This window comes from Panthera pardus, unplaced genomic scaffold, assembly GCF_024362965.1.
Source record: "Panthera pardus isolate Hobbes unplaced genomic scaffold, ASM2436296v1 HiC_scaffold_13, whole genome shotgun sequence".
In the NCBI taxonomy this organism is placed as follows: domain Eukaryota; kingdom Metazoa; phylum Chordata; class Mammalia; order Carnivora; family Felidae; genus Panthera; species Panthera pardus.
In genome coordinates, this window is record NW_026526688.1 from 25448826 (window position 1) to 25471244 (window position 22419).

Here is a 22419-nt window from a genome sequence, read left to right on the forward strand (position 1 = left end):
GGCATACATTTTGCTTTTTTGTGAATCTTTGATGGATATATTAATTATGGACTTTATGGATTTGGTCAGATTGTTACTGGATTTGGAAGACCTTTGAAACATGCAGTTTACAACAATAGTAAAAGAAGAACACGTACTGCAGTGTGTTTACATTTTAAGCAATCAGCCAGTCAGACCCATTCATTTAACAGGAAAGGAAATAGAGAGCAGAAATTCACATCCATTGGGCCTAAGAAATAAAAAACAACCAAAAAAAAGAGTAACAGAAAGTTAGCAGGACTATATTCAAGAGAAAGGTCAATATATAGCATTGAAGATGAAATCTAGCCTTTTTGAATACCTGGGATGCCTTTAAAGGATATGTGGATGGCTTTTCCTGTCCTTCATTCAGGTGTCTGCTCTGAGGACACCTCACCAGAAAGGTTTCCCTGAGCCCCCGTCTGAGACTCTACCCTATTATACTCTACCGCAAACTCTGCTTTCTTTCATAACACTTGTTACTACCTTACATTAATTGCTTTTCTGGCTGATCTTACATTTTATCATTGCTTTTTGTCCATCTCCTCCCTCCAGAATATGAGTCCAATGAGAATAGCAGGGATTTTATATGTTTTATTCACTGCTCTATTTCTGTTGCTCCAAGCACATAATAGACATTCAAGCAATATTTGTTAAGTGAATGGAAAAGGAAAGAAGGAAAAATTAATATGAACCCTTGAGCCATGAATGAAACACATCATAAATTATAATCGTTATAGACTTTCTATACCAATAATTCTTAATTTGGAGAGAATCACGGTTCCTTTGTGTATTTAATGAAAGCTAGAGATTGTTTTCTTAAGAAATAAACGTGCACATGCACAAATAAACTCGGCATGCAATTATAGGGGTTCAAAAACTGGGGGCCCCAGTTTCTGCTCTATGTGCTTATAGATTTACTTTTGTAGAAATAGGCTTTTAAATTTAAATCAGGAATAATCTCTGATACTTAAGAAAATTTTCTGGATGTGAGAGCAATCCATTCTCTTGATTTCAAAACTGAAACAAGGATAGGGCATCTCTACTCTGTATTGAGCCAGAAACCAAGTGTGATTTAAACACATATGCAAATATTAACAAAACATCTCAAATACTAAACTGTGATCCGTTGTCTGATGTGATCATTCCTAAAGACAGACCCTCTAGAAAGGAAAGATGGTAAACTGAAACTAGAGAATTACAAGGATAATGCTGTTTCTGGACCACTTGTTATTTGCGTGGCACCCTGCTAACTGCTTCACATGCTTCAACTCTGTCTTATAAATACTGTACCCTAGAAAGGTTGTCCCTAAAGGCCAGAAAAGTTACACGCTGATTGTGCCTTGCCCTCTCTGACTTAGAGCCAATTACTAAATCATTTAAGCTACATTCATCCCTTTGTATAGCTGTTTTAACTCTGAAAATTGTTCTTAAAAATTTTTTAATGTTTTTATATTTGAGAGAGAGAGAGAGAGAGAGTGAGTGAACGGGGAAGGGTTAGAGAGGGAGAGGGAGGCACAGAATCTGAAGCAGGCTCCAGGCTCTGAGCTGTCAGCACAGAGCCTGACGCAGGGCTTGAACTCATGAGCTGTGAGATCATAACCTGAGCCAAAGTCGGACATTCAACCAACTGAGCCACCCAGGCACTCGGGAAAATTGTTCTTATATGCATCATGTCATTGTCTTTTAACCTCAGAACAACTCTATGACAATGGCAGTTTAGTCTGTAAAATTCCTATTTGACAAGAAAGTTCATTCATGTGCTATTAACCACTCTGCAAATACCTACTCATCTGCTCTTGTAGAAATTTCCCTGTCTTGTTACCAGACATATGAACTGTTACCTATGAAGTGCTTCTACTAAAAACAAAAACAAAAAACAAATCCAAATCAGTAAATGTGTTTGGTTTAATTGCTTGGTTATCTTACAAATATTTTGTGTGAAAAAATAATCTAAACAAAGTTTACAAAAGTAAAACTGTAGATGTTCATAACAGTTGTTGATTCTGCGGAATTCCTCGATTTCCACAAACCAACAATGAAGGTTATTTATTGTTACAACATTGTTTCAAGAATTGAATAAGCTAATGCTTACCAGTTGCCACCTAGGCTGGTAAGTCATCCCCGTGATCTGGGTGGAGATCCTTGGCATGTTAGAAGAGGATGAGCCCCTCCTGATCATCTGACTCCTCCTCCTTACACAGCACACATATGTGCATGTGTGGAGTGGATGTCACAGGACTGAACTTCTAGAGTCAGGAATGAGGGCTCCTTCCTCTTTGTGTCTTCACAAAAAGGAGGCACTGGCAAAGAACAAATGGTCACTAAACATTGATTTTCTCCATTGCCATGCTCACCCGGTTGTTTCTAGAGCATGTGTTATGATGGACACATTAAGGACAATTTCTCTATTTTAGAGCAGCCAATTGCCCTGTGATTTCTCCTGACTTCTAGCAAAATCAGTGAGCCCACTCCCATGCCACCGTCCTTGATTTCAGAGTTAGAGTTCAGCTGAACCGGTGGCTGCAGCGTCAACCAACGATTATTTCTAGCTGAACGAAAATAATTTTTAAGAACCTGACGTTGTTACTCTGTTTTTAACTGTTTCAAACATATGTTATGTCACTTCAACTTCCAACAAGCCTCCGATTGGATAAGAGAATTATCTCAGTTCCCATGAGGTGGATTCTGAGGGGCAAACAGGCCACGTGACTTGACTAAAGACAAAAAGCAGGTCAGGGCAAAACTGCAGCCAGTTTGTGTTTGAAATTCATCAGGTCATCGACAAAGGTGGTGTTCGAGCAATCTCACCAAGACAGGAAGTTCCTCTAGCTATGTGGTTAGGCTGGTGACATTGCAGGATACTAGTGAACATATGGTAAGGGATCGGTAAATACTAGCTGGATGAAAGAATAAATGAAGAAGGCTAATTGGTCAAAATTGTATATAAGTTAATATTATGGGAAAATATTTCTTTTCATGCAGTTTATATCAATAGCAGTCAGAAGAATGGGACCCTCCACAGTAAGAAACTCTTGCTTAATTCAGCTATTTAGTTAATACTATATTAGGTTTTTGGGGTGCCTGGGTGGCTCGGTTGGTTAAGTATCTCACTTTGGCTCAGGTCATGATCTCATGGTCTGTGAGTTCGAGCCCTACATTGGGCTCTGTGCTGACAGCTTAGAGCCTGGAGCCTGCTTTGGATTCTGTGACTCCCTCTCTCTCTGATCCTTCCCTGCTCTCTCTCTCTCTCTCTCTCACTCTTGCTCTCAAATAAATAAACATTAAAAAATACTATATTTTTTCTTTATTGTCCTGAATCTCTGTTAATCATAACTTTATGCTTTCCAGTCTTATTTTACCAAAGTTTATGGGAAAGGTGCTTTGTAGGCATAATTATATGTGTGTGTATATATATATATATATATATATATATATACAGCATATACACTGTGTATGTGTATATATATATACATATATATATAAACATGTATATGCATATATACACTGTGTATGTATATATACATACATGTAGTGTAATGTATGTAATGTATAATATATACATATATATGTATATACAGTGTATATATATATGTAAAATAATATATACATTCTCCTAGAAATTCAGTTTTCTTGATTTGCCTTAGTCTCCTAAATTCTGATATATATGCAGTAAATTTGAACAATGTGGTGGGACATCAGAACGTTCCCCCTTAAGTTTCCATCTATTTACCATCCATGATGCTCATATGATTATTAAATCAAGACATTAAAAATAATTGGAAAATACAAATTTCCTAGAATATGTTATTACCCTGCATCATGACCTTTGAAAATATTGGACCAATTATTTTATGGACCAACTATGAATGAATCCATCCTTAATTACAAATGAGGTAATTCATCATTCTGAAATGAGGCAGATGATGCATTATTTAATTTAAAACTAATCCTTATTGAATCAAAGTATCTTTACTTGAACTCAAAACCCATATTGCCAATATTTAATGTGTGTTGTAGAAATAATGTCCATATAAAATACTCTTTAATAAAGACTTCCTTTTATGTGTTACATAATCAAGATTTTAGCATAGCAGAAATAAAAGGAAATTAAATATTCTCATAATATTCTGGAATTCAGTTCTACAATAAAGGTATTGTCAAGCAAGTATTTGAAAAAGTCTTCATTCTATCTCTATTTTTTTCCTCCAGGAAGAAGAGTGTACTTTTTCTTTTGGCCTCTGACCAGAAATAATTGATTTTGTTTTTGCATGCTTAGTGTTTATATTTCCAGTTTATCTCTTTTATCTTTAGTGATTAGTTAGCAAATCATTTGCTTCTACTCAATGATTTTTATACCTAAAGTATGTTAGAAAAATGACACATCTGACCCCAGTATTGTTTTGATTTTGTCTTCTTGAGGTGCACTATAAATGTCATAAGCAATACCAGTCTGCGTTTTGGTGGCATACCACACAGTGTTGTCAAATTTCCTCATTACTCATCACAGCAACACTGCAAGTGTTGTTGTTATTCTCATAAATAAAAAAGATAAGATCGAAGCCAAGAGCATGTAAGCACACCTCAGATCAAGCTACTCTTCCTGCTTACACCCTCCCAGCTGCTTCCCATTATAACCAGCATAAAATGTTCACAAGGACTTATAGGTCTGGCCTGTGCCCTTCTCCCTGACTTCATTCCTTCTATCCTCCCCTTTTTCACTGTGCCACAGTGACTCTAGCCTTACCTCTGTCCTCTAAGCACACCAGAACTCCTTTCCATTCCGAGGACTTTGCACCCAGAGCTCATGCTCTCCCCGCTGTCTGTGCAGGGCTCTCTCCTCACTATTCAGGTGGCAACTCAAAAATCACCTCCACGAGAGCGAACTTCCCCCATTCCTTTGGATAAATCCACCTTCTACTCCCTCTCCAAGCTTCCGTCACTCACCAACACATGGTCTTATTTTATCTTCTTCCTCACCTTTCTCTGAATGTGACATCACCTTCCTTTTTTTCATGGTTTTAGTCAATCTACCCAACAGTCAAGTTAGCTTCATGAGAGAAGGGGCTTTTCTGGTTCTGTTCATTACTCTTTTCCCAGTCCTAGAGCAATGCCTGGCACAGAGAAGGCGTTTGAAAAATGTTTTGTGTCTGACTAACTCTGGGCTTGCAAAGATCTTACATTGAGTTTCTTACTCTAAAGAAAAACATAATAAAATGAATGTGTTTGCAGGTGGCTGACAAATCAATGATAGATAAAGAAGGAGAGTAAGTTGTTCTGGACCATTTAGGAACTCACATTTAGCTTGAGCTGCTCTGCATTTTGTTTTATGTAATCTTAATAAAGTGGTGTTTTAAATGGGGGGAGAGAAGATGTGAAGGACACTTTTGTAACAAATTGGAGACCCATTTTTCTCTGAAGCTTGAAATTCCTCCTTTTGAGCAGTTTTTGAGTCTTAGAAAATTTTTATTCTTCATCTCAAAGAAAATTATTGGTAAGAAAGGATATTGTGTAAGAATTTTTCATGGATTTAATAATAGACAACAAAATACTTTTTTCAATTATAGGTAAAGTAGTAATATGTGCTATGTAAAAATACTATAATCTTCTTAGAAAATACTTTTAGAAAATAATTTTAGAAAATTAAATTCAGTTAGTTATTTTACTTAACTTTTCCAGAATCCCAGTGCTATAGAAATTCTATAGAGGTGATTTAATCCATTCGTCTCCCTTCAAGAAGATAAACAGAGATTTCATTTTTGTAAACTTCTGGACAGATTGCAGAATCACAGCATCCCCCCATTTCACTAGAGACTTGATATAATTCCAAAAAGATCATATTTAAATATATTGTTCTAAATAAACTATCTTAATTCCCTGAAATATCAATTAACCTGGGTTAATTGATAGGTTGAATCAAGTAACCCATAATTTGCTCCTCCGAGAAAAGGCAAACCCAAGAAGATCACCTATACTTACTGTTTCGAACAGCTTTGAGGGTATTCTGTGTGTGCCCCGCTGGCCCTGTGGTTTCCACATGTACTTGTTGAAACCAAAGGGGGAGGTGTGCAGCTTAGACCCTTGGAAGCTGGAGGCACTTCATCAACCTAAGTCTTTAAAAAAAGATCGCATTGTGCCCATTATGCTTTATTTGCTAAGGCAGGAAAATATCCTAGTCCACTTTACAACAATTTTCAACAGTGGTTGAAATTAACGTTTTCTTTTTTGAAATTTAAAGCTACATTAAGTAAAAAAAAAAATGCTGCTATGTTCTGTTTCCAAAACTTTCTGGTCAATCAGGGTTTTACTGTCGTGGTCATTAAAAGTGCTGAAGCTAAATCGGTTTAAAACAATTTTTGTTGTTTTATGGAGGCTGATGTCAACCTAACATGGTTTGAGCCGTCATCTTCAGAAGTTACACACACGGTACTGTGGCCACATTCTCCATGCATTATGTCAAGAAACAGATTAACAAAAAAGAATAAGGCACAGGAAGGATAATATTAAAGCCACTTAGGGGCGCCTGGGTGGCGCAGTCGGTTAAGCGTCCGACTTCAGCCAGGTCACGATCTCGCGGTCCGTGAGTTCGAGCCCCGCGTCAGGCTCTGGGCTGATGGCTCGGAGCCTGGAGCCTGTTTCCGATTCTGTGTCTCCCTCTCTCTCTGCCCCTCTCCCGTTCATGCTCTGTCTCTCTCTGTCCCAAAAATAAATAAAAAAAAAAAAAAAACGTTGAAAAAAAAAAAATTAAAAAAAAATAAATTAAAAAAAAAAAAAAAAGCGCCACTTAAAACAAGGAGCAAGTTCTGACTTAATGCCAACATCAATATTTTACTTTTTTTGTCATGTAAAAATATTTGTGCTTCTGAAATATCAGAAATTTCAAAAAATACATTGTATTTTTAAACAGAAAGTGGAACTTCCTGAGTTTTAGGGTTTATATAACTTTTTGGTTGGGGGGGGTCTTTGAATGTTGATATTTCTGTCTGCATCCTTTCTGAATTAGGACACAGACATTTTAAATTTGAAAACATTCTATGGTAAACAGAATTCAGCCAAGCGACAAAATCAGACATATAGATCTCTCTCTCCTTGATCTTCCAAAACAATAGGTGTTTTAACAAAACGTATGAATCCTCTTAACAAGTCCTCAGTTTGGACATGCTTTATTCTCAGCCTTCGTTGGAATGTCACTTTTTACTGAGCCAGACTTCTTAAAATATCGTGATGCTTAGAATTTGTTCTTCGTGCATTGAGGCCATGGCTTCATGGCGCTGATCAAATTTGAGCAAAAGGGAATCCTACAGATTGGAATTGCCGCCCACAAGAAGGTCATCTTTTCTCTCCTAGCAATTATTTTCCATGTGAAAGCAAGGAAAGTGTCCTTTTAAAAAGGTAGCCAACACTCACAAGATCTCAGCTTCAATTGTTGAGAGAGATGGGGCACCTGGATGGCTCAGTCGGTTAAGCATCGCCTTTGGCTCAGGTCATGATCTCACCATTCGCGGGCCCTGTGTCAGGCTCTGTACTGACAGTTCAGAGTCTGTGGCCTGCTTCGGATTCTGTGTCCCCCTCTCTCTCTACCCCTCCCCCGCTTTGTACTCTCTCTGTCTCTCAAAAATAAATAAACATCAAAAAATTTTTTTAAATAAAAAAAATTGTTGACTTATTTTTTTTATCGCTGTAAAAAATCATTTTTGTTAAAAATTACGCTTCAGAATTAGGGTTGACTCAGAGAAGTAAATGCCACTTGGTTTATCTTCTGTCATTTATTAATATTTTTTAAGCTAAAACTAAACTAGGTACTTGCCACTAGAAAAACAACAATTTGGTACTTACAAAATAATAGACATTAAAAATTAAATTTAAAAGGTTAATTAATATTTAAAAAATTAAATTAAAAGTTTAAGCTTATTGACAAGCCATCAATCCATATAATTTCCTAACATAACCAATGTAAGAACCTGTTTACTGGGAAGCTGGTGTCATAGAAGCCAGGAATCCACTGAAATCTCTGTGGCGGGAGGAACCTGGCTCAGAGTGAGTCATAAATGAGTGAGTGAGCTTCTCTTCTACTGGCTCATGTATCCTCGAGGCTTATTTTCAGCCCCTTTGGGTATTGTCTTCACCTTATCTGTACTTTTCATATCTATCTTTTATGTTCATTTTAACCTAAGTTCAGGTGTGTAAACATTCTTCAGAGAGAGGAAACTCCACCTACAAGGCTGACTTGCGTCCATGCTCATGATGCTGTGCACGTGAGGAAAGTCGCTGTGAATAGTTTTCAGTTGTTGTGCCACAGAGAGTCTGAAGAAAAGCTACACAAGCAAACCAAACAAAAATAAAAACATGTGTAGTAAGGAAAGACAGATGTGTGCAATCCTAACCCCTGACTGGACCGTCACCTCTTCCCTTCTCACCGTGTGGGGTTGAACACCCAGGATCTGGGGCCCGTAAACAGGATGCAGAAGCATCACGGCCATACAATGGAAAGGTCCCCATTTTAGCAAAAGAGACCTGGAGAAAGGTAGCTGGTGACTAGTTCGAATGTGTTGGCCTCAAAACCGTCACCTATAGTTAATGTTTGCTCGGTGCTCATAGGATATGCAACATTCCACTAAAGGAAGGTGGCACAAAAAAAAAAGAGGCACCGAGCCAACACCAGTCTTAGTGAGGTAGACCCTTGTGTTCAGTCAAAACTTCACAAGTATTGAGTTAAATATCTAATAATCAATACACAGAATATATGTACATGGTCTTCTAAAGCTCCACCCCAGCCAGCTTTTGCCAGGTTCTTTTAGATTCGGATGAGTCTACTAGCCAAAGGCAAAAATCAGTCTTGATAAAGCAATGTTCCTTTCTCTTGTACTACAAAGCCTGGGCATCATATGTGGACTTGGCATACCTGTGTATCTATTAATCAATAAGCATTACTTGCAACATGAAAGATGGTACATTGGCACAGGAAGAACAAAAAGAAAGAAAATATATTCATAGGTCCCATACTGGAGGATCTTAGAGTTTAGAGAAGTATGTGACATAAATATACACAAAAATGTGTAAAAAGACTTGTAAATAATAATATAGATCAGATAGATTTTACATTAGTAGAGGTACTATTTCCTAATCATAAAACACTCAAAAATCAGGCCACCCAAAAATTCAGTAGAAAAATCACTGTTTCTGCAAGACTTTTCTTTCCCCTGGGTCTCTTCGAACTGTCATTTTGATGGGAAGAAACTAGATATGAATAGAACTGACCACACCTAGGTTGAGGTGATGACAGGTTTAGACCAGTCTGGGGAGGACTGGGATTCTGTTTATCCTGCAGGCTGGACCCACAGACAGGGATGAGTTTTTCCAGGATACAGACCTAGCTTTGATGAGCCCTTCTAGTTAACCCAATGATCTGTGCCAATATTATAATTTTTTATTCATGTCTTGATATGAAAAAATTGGGAATCTCTGCAAGACTAGCAGATCGTCAAACCTCCAGGAAGTAATACTTGCTTGAGGAAAGTCTAGGAGAGGGAAGAAAGGAGATGCTTACCTGCGTGTCTCCCGATCTAGACTGTAATGAGACACTCCAAGGTGGAACCTTAGTCTTCACCTTTTGCCCAGGGCCAAAGTACCTCTTGCATAATATCTGTTTAAAATGGAATTGGATGAATCCATGTCTGGACCACTGTTAACAAATGTCTTGGCTTCCTTACCTGCCCTTGCTCTTCAACACGCTCCAGTCCGGTTTCCACATCTACCCTTACTGACTTTTCCAGCAACTTCCTTGACTTCTGTGCTGCTACACCAAATGATCACATTTTCATTCTCATCTTACGGTGTCCCTCCCACTTCCAGAATGCACCTCTCAGTTCAGAAATCTCTTCTTTCAGACTGTGTGATGTCAAAGCCTTCTGGTTTCTCTCTGCCCTGACTGGTTCTGGCCAGTGCTCTGCTGGCTTCTTCTTGACTCAGCCCCTAGAGACCAGCATCCAGTCCCAGGCCTAGTCACTTCCCATGACGTACTCTCACATCATGGGGCCTCACCTCCCTAGCTTGAGGCCCCAGAAAATTTATACTAGCTCAGACCTCTCTTCTGATCCAACAGTTTGAAAGTGCCTGGTTGAGGGGCACCTGGGTGGCTCAGTAAGCTAAGCATCTGACTCTTGATTTCAGCTCCAGTCACGATCTCGCAGTTTGAGAGTTCAAGCTCCACATCGGGCTCTGCGCTGACAGTGCAAAGCCTGCTTGGAATTCTCTCTCTCCTTCTCTCCCTGCTCCTCCTGTACTCTCTCTGCTCCTCCTGTACTCTCTCTTCCCCCCACCCCGACCCCGCCTTTCTCAAAATAAATAAATAAACTTAAAAAAAATTTTAAGTGTCTGGTTAAGTTTGTCCAAAACCAAAATTGGCTCCTGCTACCACCTAGCCCTAGCCCCCTTCAGCTTTCTCTTCCTGCAGTATTCCATCCGCCCAGTTTCTTAGGACAGGAGACTACCTTTGGCAGCTCTCTCTCTCTCGAACTCCCACAGTCAATCTTTCACCAAGTGACCCCTAATGATTTCCCCTCCATAATATAAGTTAGGTCTGACCGCTTCCCCCATCTTCATTCAGTCCCATGTTCACTGCAGCTCAAGAGGCAGTCATTGGTCTTTCCTGAACTGTTATCCCTTCCCTGTTAATGCCATCGTGGGTCCTCTTCTTTCCCCATGCATTCTCCTCTTAGCAGCCAGGGTGAGCTCTGAAAACTGCAAAGTGGGTCACATCATCACTCATCTACCTACATCCCCACGTTTAGATGCGAGTGCTTACCATAAAGACAAACTGTTACATAACCTGGACACCACCTAGTGCCATCCTTTCTGTCACTCACAGACTCCAGCCACTGATTCTAGTTTCAAAACTAGAACAAAACCAGTATATTCTTCTAGCTCAGCAGTTCTCAAAGTATGGTCCCCAGGGCGGCGTAGAGGAAATAGAAACTCTGGAGCCCCACCCTAAACCTCCTGACCTACTGAATCTGAAAACTCTGGGAGCAGGGCCCACCAGGTGATTCTGATGCACATTCAGGTTTGAGAACCCCTGATCTAACTACTCTGATGTGGGAATGCCTGGAAGTCCCAGTTTTATCTTTTTATTCCTTAAACATAGCTGATTTGGTAGGCTCTTTTAGTGGACTTAGTGGAGGAAAGATATTGGGAGCCAATATTACTTGTCCAACTTAATAAGCTGGCCTTGATGGCTTTTGAATTACGAATGGCATGATATATACATTTACGTGTACATTTTTGTGAGCCTTTGGATGTTCTATACCACATCTTGAACGCTTAAGTGGAAGTCAACTGATACGTGTAGACTTATGGTCTAAGTGTAAGCAAGCCTTCCTTAAGTAAAAAGCTGCACCCTCTCAGTTTCTTAAATCATTACTAAAAACATCACCTCTCAGCTTCTTGAATCATTAGTGCAGTTTTTCTCTCTCTTAAATCTCAAGTTCACCAAGACTAGGAATTATACTTCATAATTTTTAATATCTTCCTCATTACCTTGCAATATTGAGTCGTAAGTGGTAGAGCCATTTTTTAACTTTAAATTGGAATAAACATAAACCACTACGTGTTTTAAAACATGATACAAGAAGACAGTCTTTTCTCTCCGTGTTTGCATTTCCCAGAGAATATTCATTTCTGACCTTCGTCTGTGATAATGCCAAAAGTTCTTTCTCTATGAATTCTTAAATTTCTATAGCATTTTCCAAAGAGTTCCAGCAGCTGTTTGTCTTCACATGAAAGACCAATTATTTACTGAGAATTGTTCAGTGACAGCCTGCTTCATTTATGTCTCTACCTTATGATCAGGCCTCAGAAACCACCCACTCATCAGCCTTCTGTTATGTAGCAGAGCAGCATTTATGGCCTTCTGAGATTTTCTTTGTGTGTGTATGAAATTATTGTCCCAGAACATGTTTAAGTGTTTGAGAAGTGCTATAAAGTATTGTGCGATTTAGTATGACTATTGGATGCAAGAAAAAAAATTCCTATGTATCACATTATCCCTCCCTGCCTTATGTGAAATAACCCAACAGTTTCCTCGAGGGACGGGCTCTGGTCTGAAAGCCAAGTTCATTAACCTCACTCCTGCTTCTCTCCAGGCTTTCAGGGCTCTGAACAAACTCTACAAGCAAAAACCCAAGACTAACCAGCTTCTGAGGTTTCTCTTTTGTTTTTTTTCCCCCAGTTTTATAAAATAATTGTCAGAAGTTACAGGATCCTAAAAAAAATTTCTGTTATGATCCTCACTCTCAGTACTTTTGTTGTCTGTTTTCTATGTAGTTCATCTGTGTGCTGTGCAATTTCAAGAAATTCAGAACAGTTTTTAGTATATGATGTTTAAATAGATCAGTCACTTGAATCCAGGTGATTTTTTGGTAAATAATCTTTACACAGCATCACCAAATTATTACCAAAAGACTATTTGATACTCTGACAGTTGCCTTACACACACACGCACACACACACACACACACACACACACACACACACATTACACATACAAACATAACACCTCTGAGATTTAGCAAGTAAAACACAACTGTAATTGCATTTTGGTTGGTTTAAATCCCAAATTTTCAAGTTTAGTAAAACAGCTTGATATGCAATAAGACTTAATCTGAAAAAAATCTTCCAATTTTCATTTCATAAGTAAAAGTCCATGGTTTGAATTTGGTTTCGAAGCCAAGAGCTGACTCAGATTAACACAGAAAAGGAAAAGAAAAGGAAAGCTAGATCCTATTGATAAAGTTAGAGCTTATTTTAAAATTATTTTTAAGGAATTTCCCTAGAGACATGTCTACTACATGTTCCTTAATAATATGAGTGACTAAAAAATCTTCAGGTGGCTTTCTGTGGTGTTTCCGGAGAGTCCCCTTGTTAGCACATTTGAGAAAGGCCTGCAACAACACGGTGCTCTAAAAGGCAACACTACAACAGCAAAAACAACAAAACTTTTCAACATGGCCAGCCTCTCTCTAATATGTGATTTAAAAAATTAATCTCACATGCCAGACTCTGTATCCATTGTTCTCGAATAGCAGACATGGCCCTCTTGTGCTCAGTGGCACCTCCTGGTAGATTCTAATGAAGCCACAGAATTAAATGCATTGAGATACGTGAACCATCTCACATAATTCTTAAGCCAGCTTGCCACATGATTTACACTAACACTGCACGAGAGTATCTCTCTGTATTATCAAAGTCTCTCAGATACATCTATAATCAGAAAAAAATATTTATTTTTAAAAGAAATAATACCACCAACTAGTGAAATGCTTATTTTAGGCCTCAGTATTACTGTGGGATTTAAATAAGACACTATATATTATAGTCAATTACGATGAGTTGTTCCTTCTGTTGCATTACCTTATCTCTGTGTGTATCAGTATGATATGAATACCATATGCCTAACTGTATGCTCACATCATTCTTTGTTGAAAATCTTAACTTCCTTAGGAGGAGAAATTAATTGTTGTTATGCTATATATGGCTCCTGATTTGACTTAAAATATACAGGGGAGCTAAATAAACACAAATTAAGGCATGATGACCATCAACCCAAGCAGAAAGGTTAACTGCAAAGGATGAAGGCAGAATAATAACGAAGAAGAGAGGCCAGCTTTCTACTCATTTTCATTAGGTCTGCCACCAAAGGAAAGGCTATTTGATTGTAGCAGGGGAATTTTGTGATTTTTTATATTAAGAGTATTAATATCTTTAAACATGAAATAGTCTTTTTTATTTATTTTATTTTATTTATTTTATTTTATTTTATTTTATTTTTTGAGAAAGTGAGAGACAGAGCATGAGCAGGGGAGGGTCAGAGAGAGAGGGAAACACAGAATCCGAAGCAAGGCTCCAGGCTCCGAGCTGTTAGCACAGAGCCTGACGTGGGGCCCGAACTCACCAACTGTGAGATCATGACCTGAGCCGAAGTCGGACGCTTAACCGACTCAGCCACCCAGGTGCCCCAAACATGAAACAGTCTTTTAAAGGAGACTTTAAAGACCTAGTTCCCTAGGAAATAAGATGAATTTTAGTTTACCTGGAGTTCTGTTGATGTTTACAAAAGTTCCTCATTTAAATGTATTGGTAAGTGTGCCATTTATTGCTGCCTAAAAAATTACCCCCATACTTGGCAAAGTAAACTAACAATGAACATTTATAATCTCACACTCATTTGTCAGAAATTCAGGAGCAGCTTAGTTGGTTCTAGCTTAGCATCTCATGAGGTTGCACTTAAGATATCTTAAGGTGTGCCTGGGACTGAAGAATGTGTTTCTGATAAGACTCCCCTGACCGGTGGCAGGAGGCCTCCATTCCTTGCCATGTAAACATATAGGGCAACTTGAGTGTCCTTATGACATGGGAGCTAGCTTATCCCAGTGCAAACCATCCAAAAGAGAGAGCAAGGAAGAAGCTGCAACACGTTTTATGACACAGTGTCGGAAGTCACACAGTGTTATTTCAGCCATACTCAGGGAGGGAAATGAGGCTCTACCTTTTAAAGGGAGGAGTGTCAAAGAATTTGTGGACATATATCAAAACCATTACAGTAAACTCTATGGGAAATGCCATCTCTATGCAGTAAAGAAATATTACCTCCTAGAACTCATATGGTTTCAGTCTGGCTAAGTATTTTACTAACAGACATTTCCAAGAGAAACTCAGATACTTCAGCACAAATTAAGAATTATTTAAAATTTGGAACTTTAAAGATAAGCTAAAACTTTAAAAGTAAGAAAACTATGATCTAAAGTGTTTAACGTTTTTTTTAAAGGGCTTATTGGGGTGCTTGCTTGGCTCAGTCGGTTGAGCATTGGACTTCGGCTCAGGTCATGATCTCGCTATTCATGAATTTGAGCCCTGCATCAGGCTCGCTGCTGTCAGCACAGAGCCCGCTTCATATCCTCTGTCTACCTCTCTCTCTGCCCCTCCCCTGCTTGCACTGTCTCTCAAAAATAAAAAAAAAAATCAGAAAAAATTAAAGTTTGTTTTGAGAGAGAGAGTGTGCTTGCACTAGAGCAGGGGAGGAGAGAGGGGCAGAGACAGAAGTAGGGAGAGAATCCCAAGATGCTCTGTGCTATCAGTGCAGAACCCAGCAAGGGGCTCAGTCCCACAAAAGGTGAGATCATGACCTGAGCTGAAATCAGCATTCCGAAGCTTAACTGACTGAGCCACCCAGGAGCCCCTGAAGTGTTTAACCTTCTTAAGGCTATAGGACAATATCTGAGGTCCCTAGATACCTACTGTAAATTCTTTGGGGTTTAATTATATGTTAAAATGTCCACTTCTATATGAAATTCAAGTTAATAATATCAATTCAATGTTAACAGTTCATGAACGTTAGAAAGTTTTAAAGGTGGTATAAATAGACAAAAAAGTAAGAAACATAGTACAAAAGTTTTATAGGGGGTATAATAGATAAAAATACTGTAGTACTTGCCCTCAAGGTGCTTGCCCTTTAAGTAGAGCAAAAAGCTTCCAAACATTAACCACAACAATTAAGACTATTATTTGTTAATTTTAGCAACTAACATATTGCTTTAAAAACCAGAATGATTGAAGGTATTCAGCAGCTGTGGATACCGGTTAAAATATCCAGTAGATAATATCTTTAATGTTTTGATTAAGAAATTAAGGGATTTAATAAAAGCAATTTGATTTATATTCAGAATTTTGTTCAGTGTAAAGAAATTTACTATAGTTCTTGAAAAAAAAAAACACATGTTCAAAATCCCAGTGGAAAAAATGCATTTGAATCGAAACATTTGTCAGGCCAGCTCAATAAATCTTTAATGTTCTAGTATTCAAGTCTCCCAAAGTGGAGAATATGTGGGAAAATGCCCTTTGTTAATGGAATTTTGACCCAAATACTAAAGAAAAGGGCTGTGGGAATTAAAACTAGGCTTACCAGAGAATATAGCACATTTACTGAATTCTTATATAAGTCACCTCTTTCATCTGGACCATGTAGATTTGGTGCGAATCATTATTTGGAGAGCCTACAGATAACAGCCACTTTTTTTTGTAATGCTTGTTTATTTTTGAGAGACAGAGACAGATCATGAGTAGGGGAGGGGCAGAGAGAGAGGGAAAAAGAATTCAAGGCAGCCTCCAGGCTCTGAGCCATCAGCACAGAGCCCGATGATGATGTGGAGCTCAAACTCACTAGCTGTGAGATCACGACCTCAGCCAAAGTTGGACGCTAACTGACTGAGCCACCCAGGTGCCCCTACAGCCACTTTTAAAAGCCAGTTTTTATGTTTGTTTCTTATCAAAATCAAAGAAGGAAATTTCCTGAAAACTAGATGAATTATCCCCCTGATGCAGGGCTTATGTAACGGTAACCTCCTACAGAAAAGACAGTGATTAACTGGAAAGAGGAAAGAGCCTCATTACAGATGGAACATTCTATTTGTTGCTAAAATGTATGGAACTGCTTACGTATCTTACTTGGGAATCTCTTTATGGTGTCTAATTCCTTTATTGACTATTTCTCTGTTAAGCACATAGATGAATAATCCTGACTATTCAAAAAAATGTATGATTCTTTCCTACTACAACATTTTGCATTTTAAGTTACTGGATTGATATTACTTCTGTGAATTTAGGATCCTGCTATATTGTAATCCTTCAATAGGAGATATATGACATGGTTTTCTTATATTTTATTTTAAAACGTATTACCCAATATTTTCTTTTGTTAACCAAAAAAAAAAAGGAGATCATTGGACAAAGTTGCACCCAATACAAAAGTTAAGAGCTACCCCAAGAGGAGCCTGGTTTCTCAAAGCAAAGATAGGGTACATTTTTAACCCATTTCATGGATAGCAGAAATCACAAGGAGGCCATATATCCCAGATGTGATTAGGACGCAGTTTAAGATAATAAAGTAGCATCTTGCTGATATTTAGAACTAGAAATCATTTGATATAGTGCCAATTTGATTGCTTAAAACCCAAACCAGCTTTTTGTCAGCCCTAATTATCTAGTCTCAGAATTAAGCAACAGCCTAGAGAAGATGCTGAGAGGAATAAGCTGGGGATGCAGACCGTAACCGGATAGTGTTTGCCAATGGGGGGGGGGGGAATGGAACCCCATTTATCATATAAGATTACTCTTTAGGGTCAGGTGTCCATCATATGCTTCCTGCATTACTTTCACTTTGGAAGAATGTTTTTTATTTTGTCAATGTGCCTGTAACATAAACACTCTTGTAAATGAAACAGCCACTAAACCAATTACTTTTGACCTTGGTGAAAGGTAGCACCATTATAAGTATAAATCAGCACTTTACCATCACTGATGATTGATGGAAAAACCCCAGGTCTGCAAAAGCCAGCTCCATTTAAATTGCTCCTTGCTTTGGACTGAACCTCACTCCATTGTGTTTCTTTGGAAGCATCACATGAGGTTAAACTGCAGAGCGTTCAATTTGTCTCATGAAAGTGTATAAACGTTTTCGAGTGTGGTCCTAAAAAGTAAGTGACTTTTTTTTACTCCAGTGAGTGTACTCTTAGCCAGTAATGTCTGCTTGGGAAAAACGGGGCGGGGGGGCAGGGAAGGGGCAACCAGCCCAGGACTGACATGTAGAAGAGGCAAAAAGTGCCAGGGTTTCGTGTTTCACTTTGTGTTAGTGTCCCCTGCTCCTTTAGAATCCGTCGCATCCACCCAGTCGGCATCTCCAATGTGATGAATGTTCAATTACTCCTTTACCTCACATTCCAGTTAAGTTTTTATTTCCCAGTAATTAAAAACAATACCAGTATCTTTGGTTTCTCATCTGTTTTATTTCCCTTGCTATCTATGGTAGCAGGTGTTTACAGAAAAAGTAATATGTCGGTCCAGAGAAGTTACATAGAGTAGGGGTTAAGAACATAGACTTAATCTGTGTTAAAATCCTGCGTTCAATTACTGGCTTGAAATTTGCGAAAGTTGAGACCTTGGGCAGTAAGTTACCTTGTCCCTTATGTGATTGACTCTTATATAAAATGGAATAATGACAGTAGTCCCTTCATAGGGTAGTTATTAATATTATATTAGTTATTATTTGCTGGTGCTTAGAAAAGTACCTGGAATAGAGTGAGCACTGAGTAAGTGTTACCTCCCAATAGGCATTGCCTATTCCCTGTGTCATTGGGGCATTTTGCCCTCATTTCATCCAGGTATTCACAAAATGCTGACCCTTCTGATTACTGTTATAACCTGTTTCTTGACTACAGCTTCTCTCTCTGACTTTTCCTTTTCTCAACCTTCTTTCCATTCTCCTCAACTTCTATCTGCCCACACAATTCTGTGGACACCAGCTGGGTGTCTTACAATTTAACTGAATTCTGACACTATCTACCAGAAGGCAGATCCCACATGTTAAGGATTCAGTCACTCAAGACTGCCCTTTCCCTCCCCAGTTCAGATGCTAGCTGCAAGCCCAGGTTATTGCCTGTGCTTCAGACCGATAGCTATAGATCGGAAGTTCCAGTGACCCACCGCCTAGGTTCAATTAGTTCGTTAGAGTAGCTCATAGAACTCTGCCGAACATTTTACTTACTAGACTACTGGTTTATTATATAAGGATATATCTCAGGGATATCCAGATGGAAGAGATGTGTAAGGCAAGGCATGGGGAAAGGGTGCAACACTTCCCTGCCCTCTCTAGTGCACAACTCTGCCCAAATCTGCACACGTCTACCAACCTAGAAGCTCTCTGCACCCCATCCATTGGGGCTTTATGGAGACTTCAGCGCATAGGCACCATTGATTAAATCATGGCCATTGGTGATTGAATTCAATCTTCAGCCCTTCTCCCAGCCCAGGAGGTTGGTGGGTGGGGCTGAAAGTGCCAACCCTCTAATTATTTGGCTGGCTCCAGTGGCAATCAGCCTCCATTCTTAGGTACCAAAGTCACCTCATTAACATAAAAAAGACACCTTTATCACTCTTATAATTTAGGAAATTACAGGGGTTGTAGAAGCTCTGTGCCAGGAACAAGGTGGAAGATCAAATATATATTTCTTTTTACAAATCACGATATCACACCCTTACAGTCACTACTGGGTGTCCCCATAGGCCTAACCTACGTGGAAGCTATGAGGCATGAGACCCTATTGATGGAATCCATACAAAATGTTTCCATATAAGTTACCACCCGAACTAGGACACTTTTGAGAGTAAAAGGAGTTGTTTAAATTAATTATAATTACTGCAAAAAATGTTACTCGATAATTACGTAACTATTGCAGATGTTTAGACCCTACATTAAATGATGAGACCGCTGTAACAGGAATGCCCCGACTACTATATACACTTTATGGCAGGACTGCTCCAACTCTGTTTCCCCACATATTTCATGTGTGCATATTTCGCATATACCTAACCCATGTTTCCCTCTTCCTCCATCAGGCTCTGTATATCCTGCAGACCACAGGAGGCACCAGACAACAACTGACTGGTACATCAAGTGACCAGTAGGGCAGCAGTCAGACAGTTCCATCATTACCTGAAGTCAGGATTGAGCTGTCCCTAGCCACGTGTGTCCGAGTGCACTTTGTTAAACCAGCGAGCAACCTGCATGCTGTTCTTGAAACAAGCAGGTGCTTGTTCGATTACATCTGGAAAGGGCCAGGAAGAAAGGTTTTTTTATCACTAGTCATCTTTCAGATGTAACCATATATCAAAGTGAGAACTTTGTTCTCTGCACATGCATATCACACATTACTAGACAAGATTATAGAAGCCAGAAAGAAAAACAGGCCCTGACCCATATTAATACACTATTCATAATTGTATATCATTAAAAAATAACACTCCAAAACCAAGTATTATCTTACCATACAATCTAGCAATTACACTCTTTAGTGGTAAAGTTGTAAACTCCAAAGGAGTGGAAACTTGTGTCCACACAAAAACCTGCAACCAAATGCTTATTGGAGCATTTTTCATAGTTAACTGCCAAACCCCGGAAGCATCCAAGATGTCCTTCAGTAGGTAAATGGATACATAAACTGGTATATTCAGACAATGGAATATTATTCACTAAGAAGAAATGAGCTGTCAAGCCATGAAAAGGCCATGGAGGAAACTTAAATGTAAATTACTAAGTTAAAACAACCAGGAAGGGCTTCGTGCTCTGTGGTTCCATCTATGTGATACTCTGGAGACAGTAAAAAGATCAGTGGTCACCAGGGGTTGGGGGGAGGGTGAGATGAATAGTCAGAGCACAGAGGACTTTAAGAGCAACAAAACCATTCTGTATGATTCTATAATGGTAGATACATGTCATATATTTTTGTCCAAATCCACAGAATTTACAACACCAAGAGTGAACTCTCATGCAAGCTATGGACTTTGAGTGATCAGGATGTGCCAACCAAATAATAAATACAACAAGTGTACCACTCTGTGGAGGCTGTCGATAATGGGGGAGGCTGTGCATGTGTAAGGGCAACGGGTATAGTTGCAATCTTTGTACCTTCCACTCAGTTTTGTTGTGAACATAAAACTGTCCTGAAACATAAAGTCTAGTTTGTTGGTTTTTTAAAAGGAACATTCTGAGACAAATGCTAAACTGACCAGGATGCCCTTGTAAACCGGGATTATCCCAGGAAAACCAGAGCATATGGTGCCCCTTCCCATCTAGGTCAGACTTCCTGCACAGACAGAGCAGAAAGGAAATCTGGAAGGCCAAATGGAAACTTTCCAGCAAAGAAGGGGATTCAAGTCCGGCGTGGTAAAAGAAATTGAGTTGGGCTCCAAGACCTTGTGATTTGAGGAGAGAGGTCCTAGAATATCTATCATGTCATCAAAAGCCAGCAATTGAAAGACCTTTACATAATGTTTATCTAAATTAAGCCCTCTTTGTCCCTCATAGGGTAGACCCCTCCTACATTTTATGACTTAATTCAGGCATATAACTCAGAAATGCTAACAAACATCTCTTCTGCCTAAGTATGCATCCTCAAAGAGCAGAACATTTTTAAATATCTCAATGTTCATACAGTTTACAGCTTTGAAACATTGAACATTTGGTTATTATTTGATTAGTAGCCTCATTTCAAAAGCCTTTCTTGTTGTTGTTTGTTTTAATTTTTATTTAAATTCCAGTTAGCATACAGTGTAATATTTTTTTTTCTTTTTTTAAATTTACATCCAAATTAGTTAGCATATAGTGCAATAATGATTTCAGGAGTAGATTCCTTAGTGCCTCTTACCCATTTAGCCCATCCTCCCTCCCACAACCCCTCCAGTAACCCTCAGTTTGTTCTCCATATTTATGAGTCTCTTCTGTTTTGTCCCCCTCCCTGTTTTTATATTATTTTTGTTTCCCTTCCCTTATGTTCATCTGTTTTGTCTCTTAAAGTCCTTATATGAGTGAAGTCATATGATTTTTATCTTTCTCTGACTAATTTCACTTATATAGTGTAATATTAGTTTCAGGTTTGTGATTTTTTTTTTTTCAGTTTCTATTAGTCCTCTGTCACTCCAAATTTCATCCTTAGGTCCCAGTCACGTTTAGTGGATTCTTGCCCTCGCTCAGGTCTGTGGTTTATCGCACATATAAAATGGATATTTCAAATCAAATTTATTAGTGAATACCACTACAATAAATATCTCCCTATAACAAAAATGTTTCTGGCATCCAGCCAAAGGCCCACTTACATGAAATAATATTTGATAAGAGCAAATTCCAATTCAGTGAACAAAGTGATAATTTGTCATAAAAAGATTTATGTATATCATTTAAGTAGTTTTAATCTGTATCTTTTGTGCAGTTATGACTGAGGGGTATATGTTTTGAATTTCTATCAAAAGTTTAGTTCTGCCAAAGTTATTTTAAGTTGGAAGTATGAAACTATGAGAATATTAGTAAATTTGGGGTAATACGGGGGAACATGTAGTCATTGAATTATTGAAATGAACATAAACTTATATTGGAATATAACTGGTAGTAATAACTTGGTCAAGATGGGTATGAGTGAAATGCTTCCTTATCTCTCAGCCTTCTAAGACACTAAGTTAAAATAAAACAAACTCATAAATTCATATATAAATTATTTTGTTTGTAAGCTAGATATTGTACAAAATTCTATGTTGAACCATTAACAAATACTTTGCGTCTATACTTTTTTTTAATTCCAATATAATTAACAGAGTATAATTAATACAGTGTTATATTACTTTCAAGTGTACAATGTAGTGATTTAACAATTCTATACATTACTCAGTGCTCATCACGATAAGTGTGCTCTTAATCCCCTTCACTGGTTCGCTCATTCCCCACATACCTTCCCTCTCGTAACCATCAGTTTGTTCTCTATAGTTAAGAGCCTGCTTTTTTGTTTGTCTCTGTTTTTTTTTGTT

General features: G+C 38.4%; 1 protein-coding gene across 7 annotated transcripts in view; it reads left to right on the top strand.

The window, feature by feature from the left end:
• Positions 1-22419, top strand: part of DLC1 (DLC1 Rho GTPase activating protein) — a 557617-nt gene that overhangs the window by 311572 nt on the left and 223626 nt on the right. Inside the window, exon 6 of one of the 7 annotated variants that reach the window (XM_053900921.1) lies at positions 20364-20485. The exons of the other annotated variants lie outside the window; for them this stretch is intronic. Coding sequence (XP_053756896.1) covers positions 20364-20384 — 21 coding nt within the window. The 3' untranslated portion in view covers positions 20385-20485. Of the gene's footprint in view, positions 1-20363; positions 20486-22419 lie in introns of those variants that run through there. 7 annotated transcript variants of the gene reach the window in all.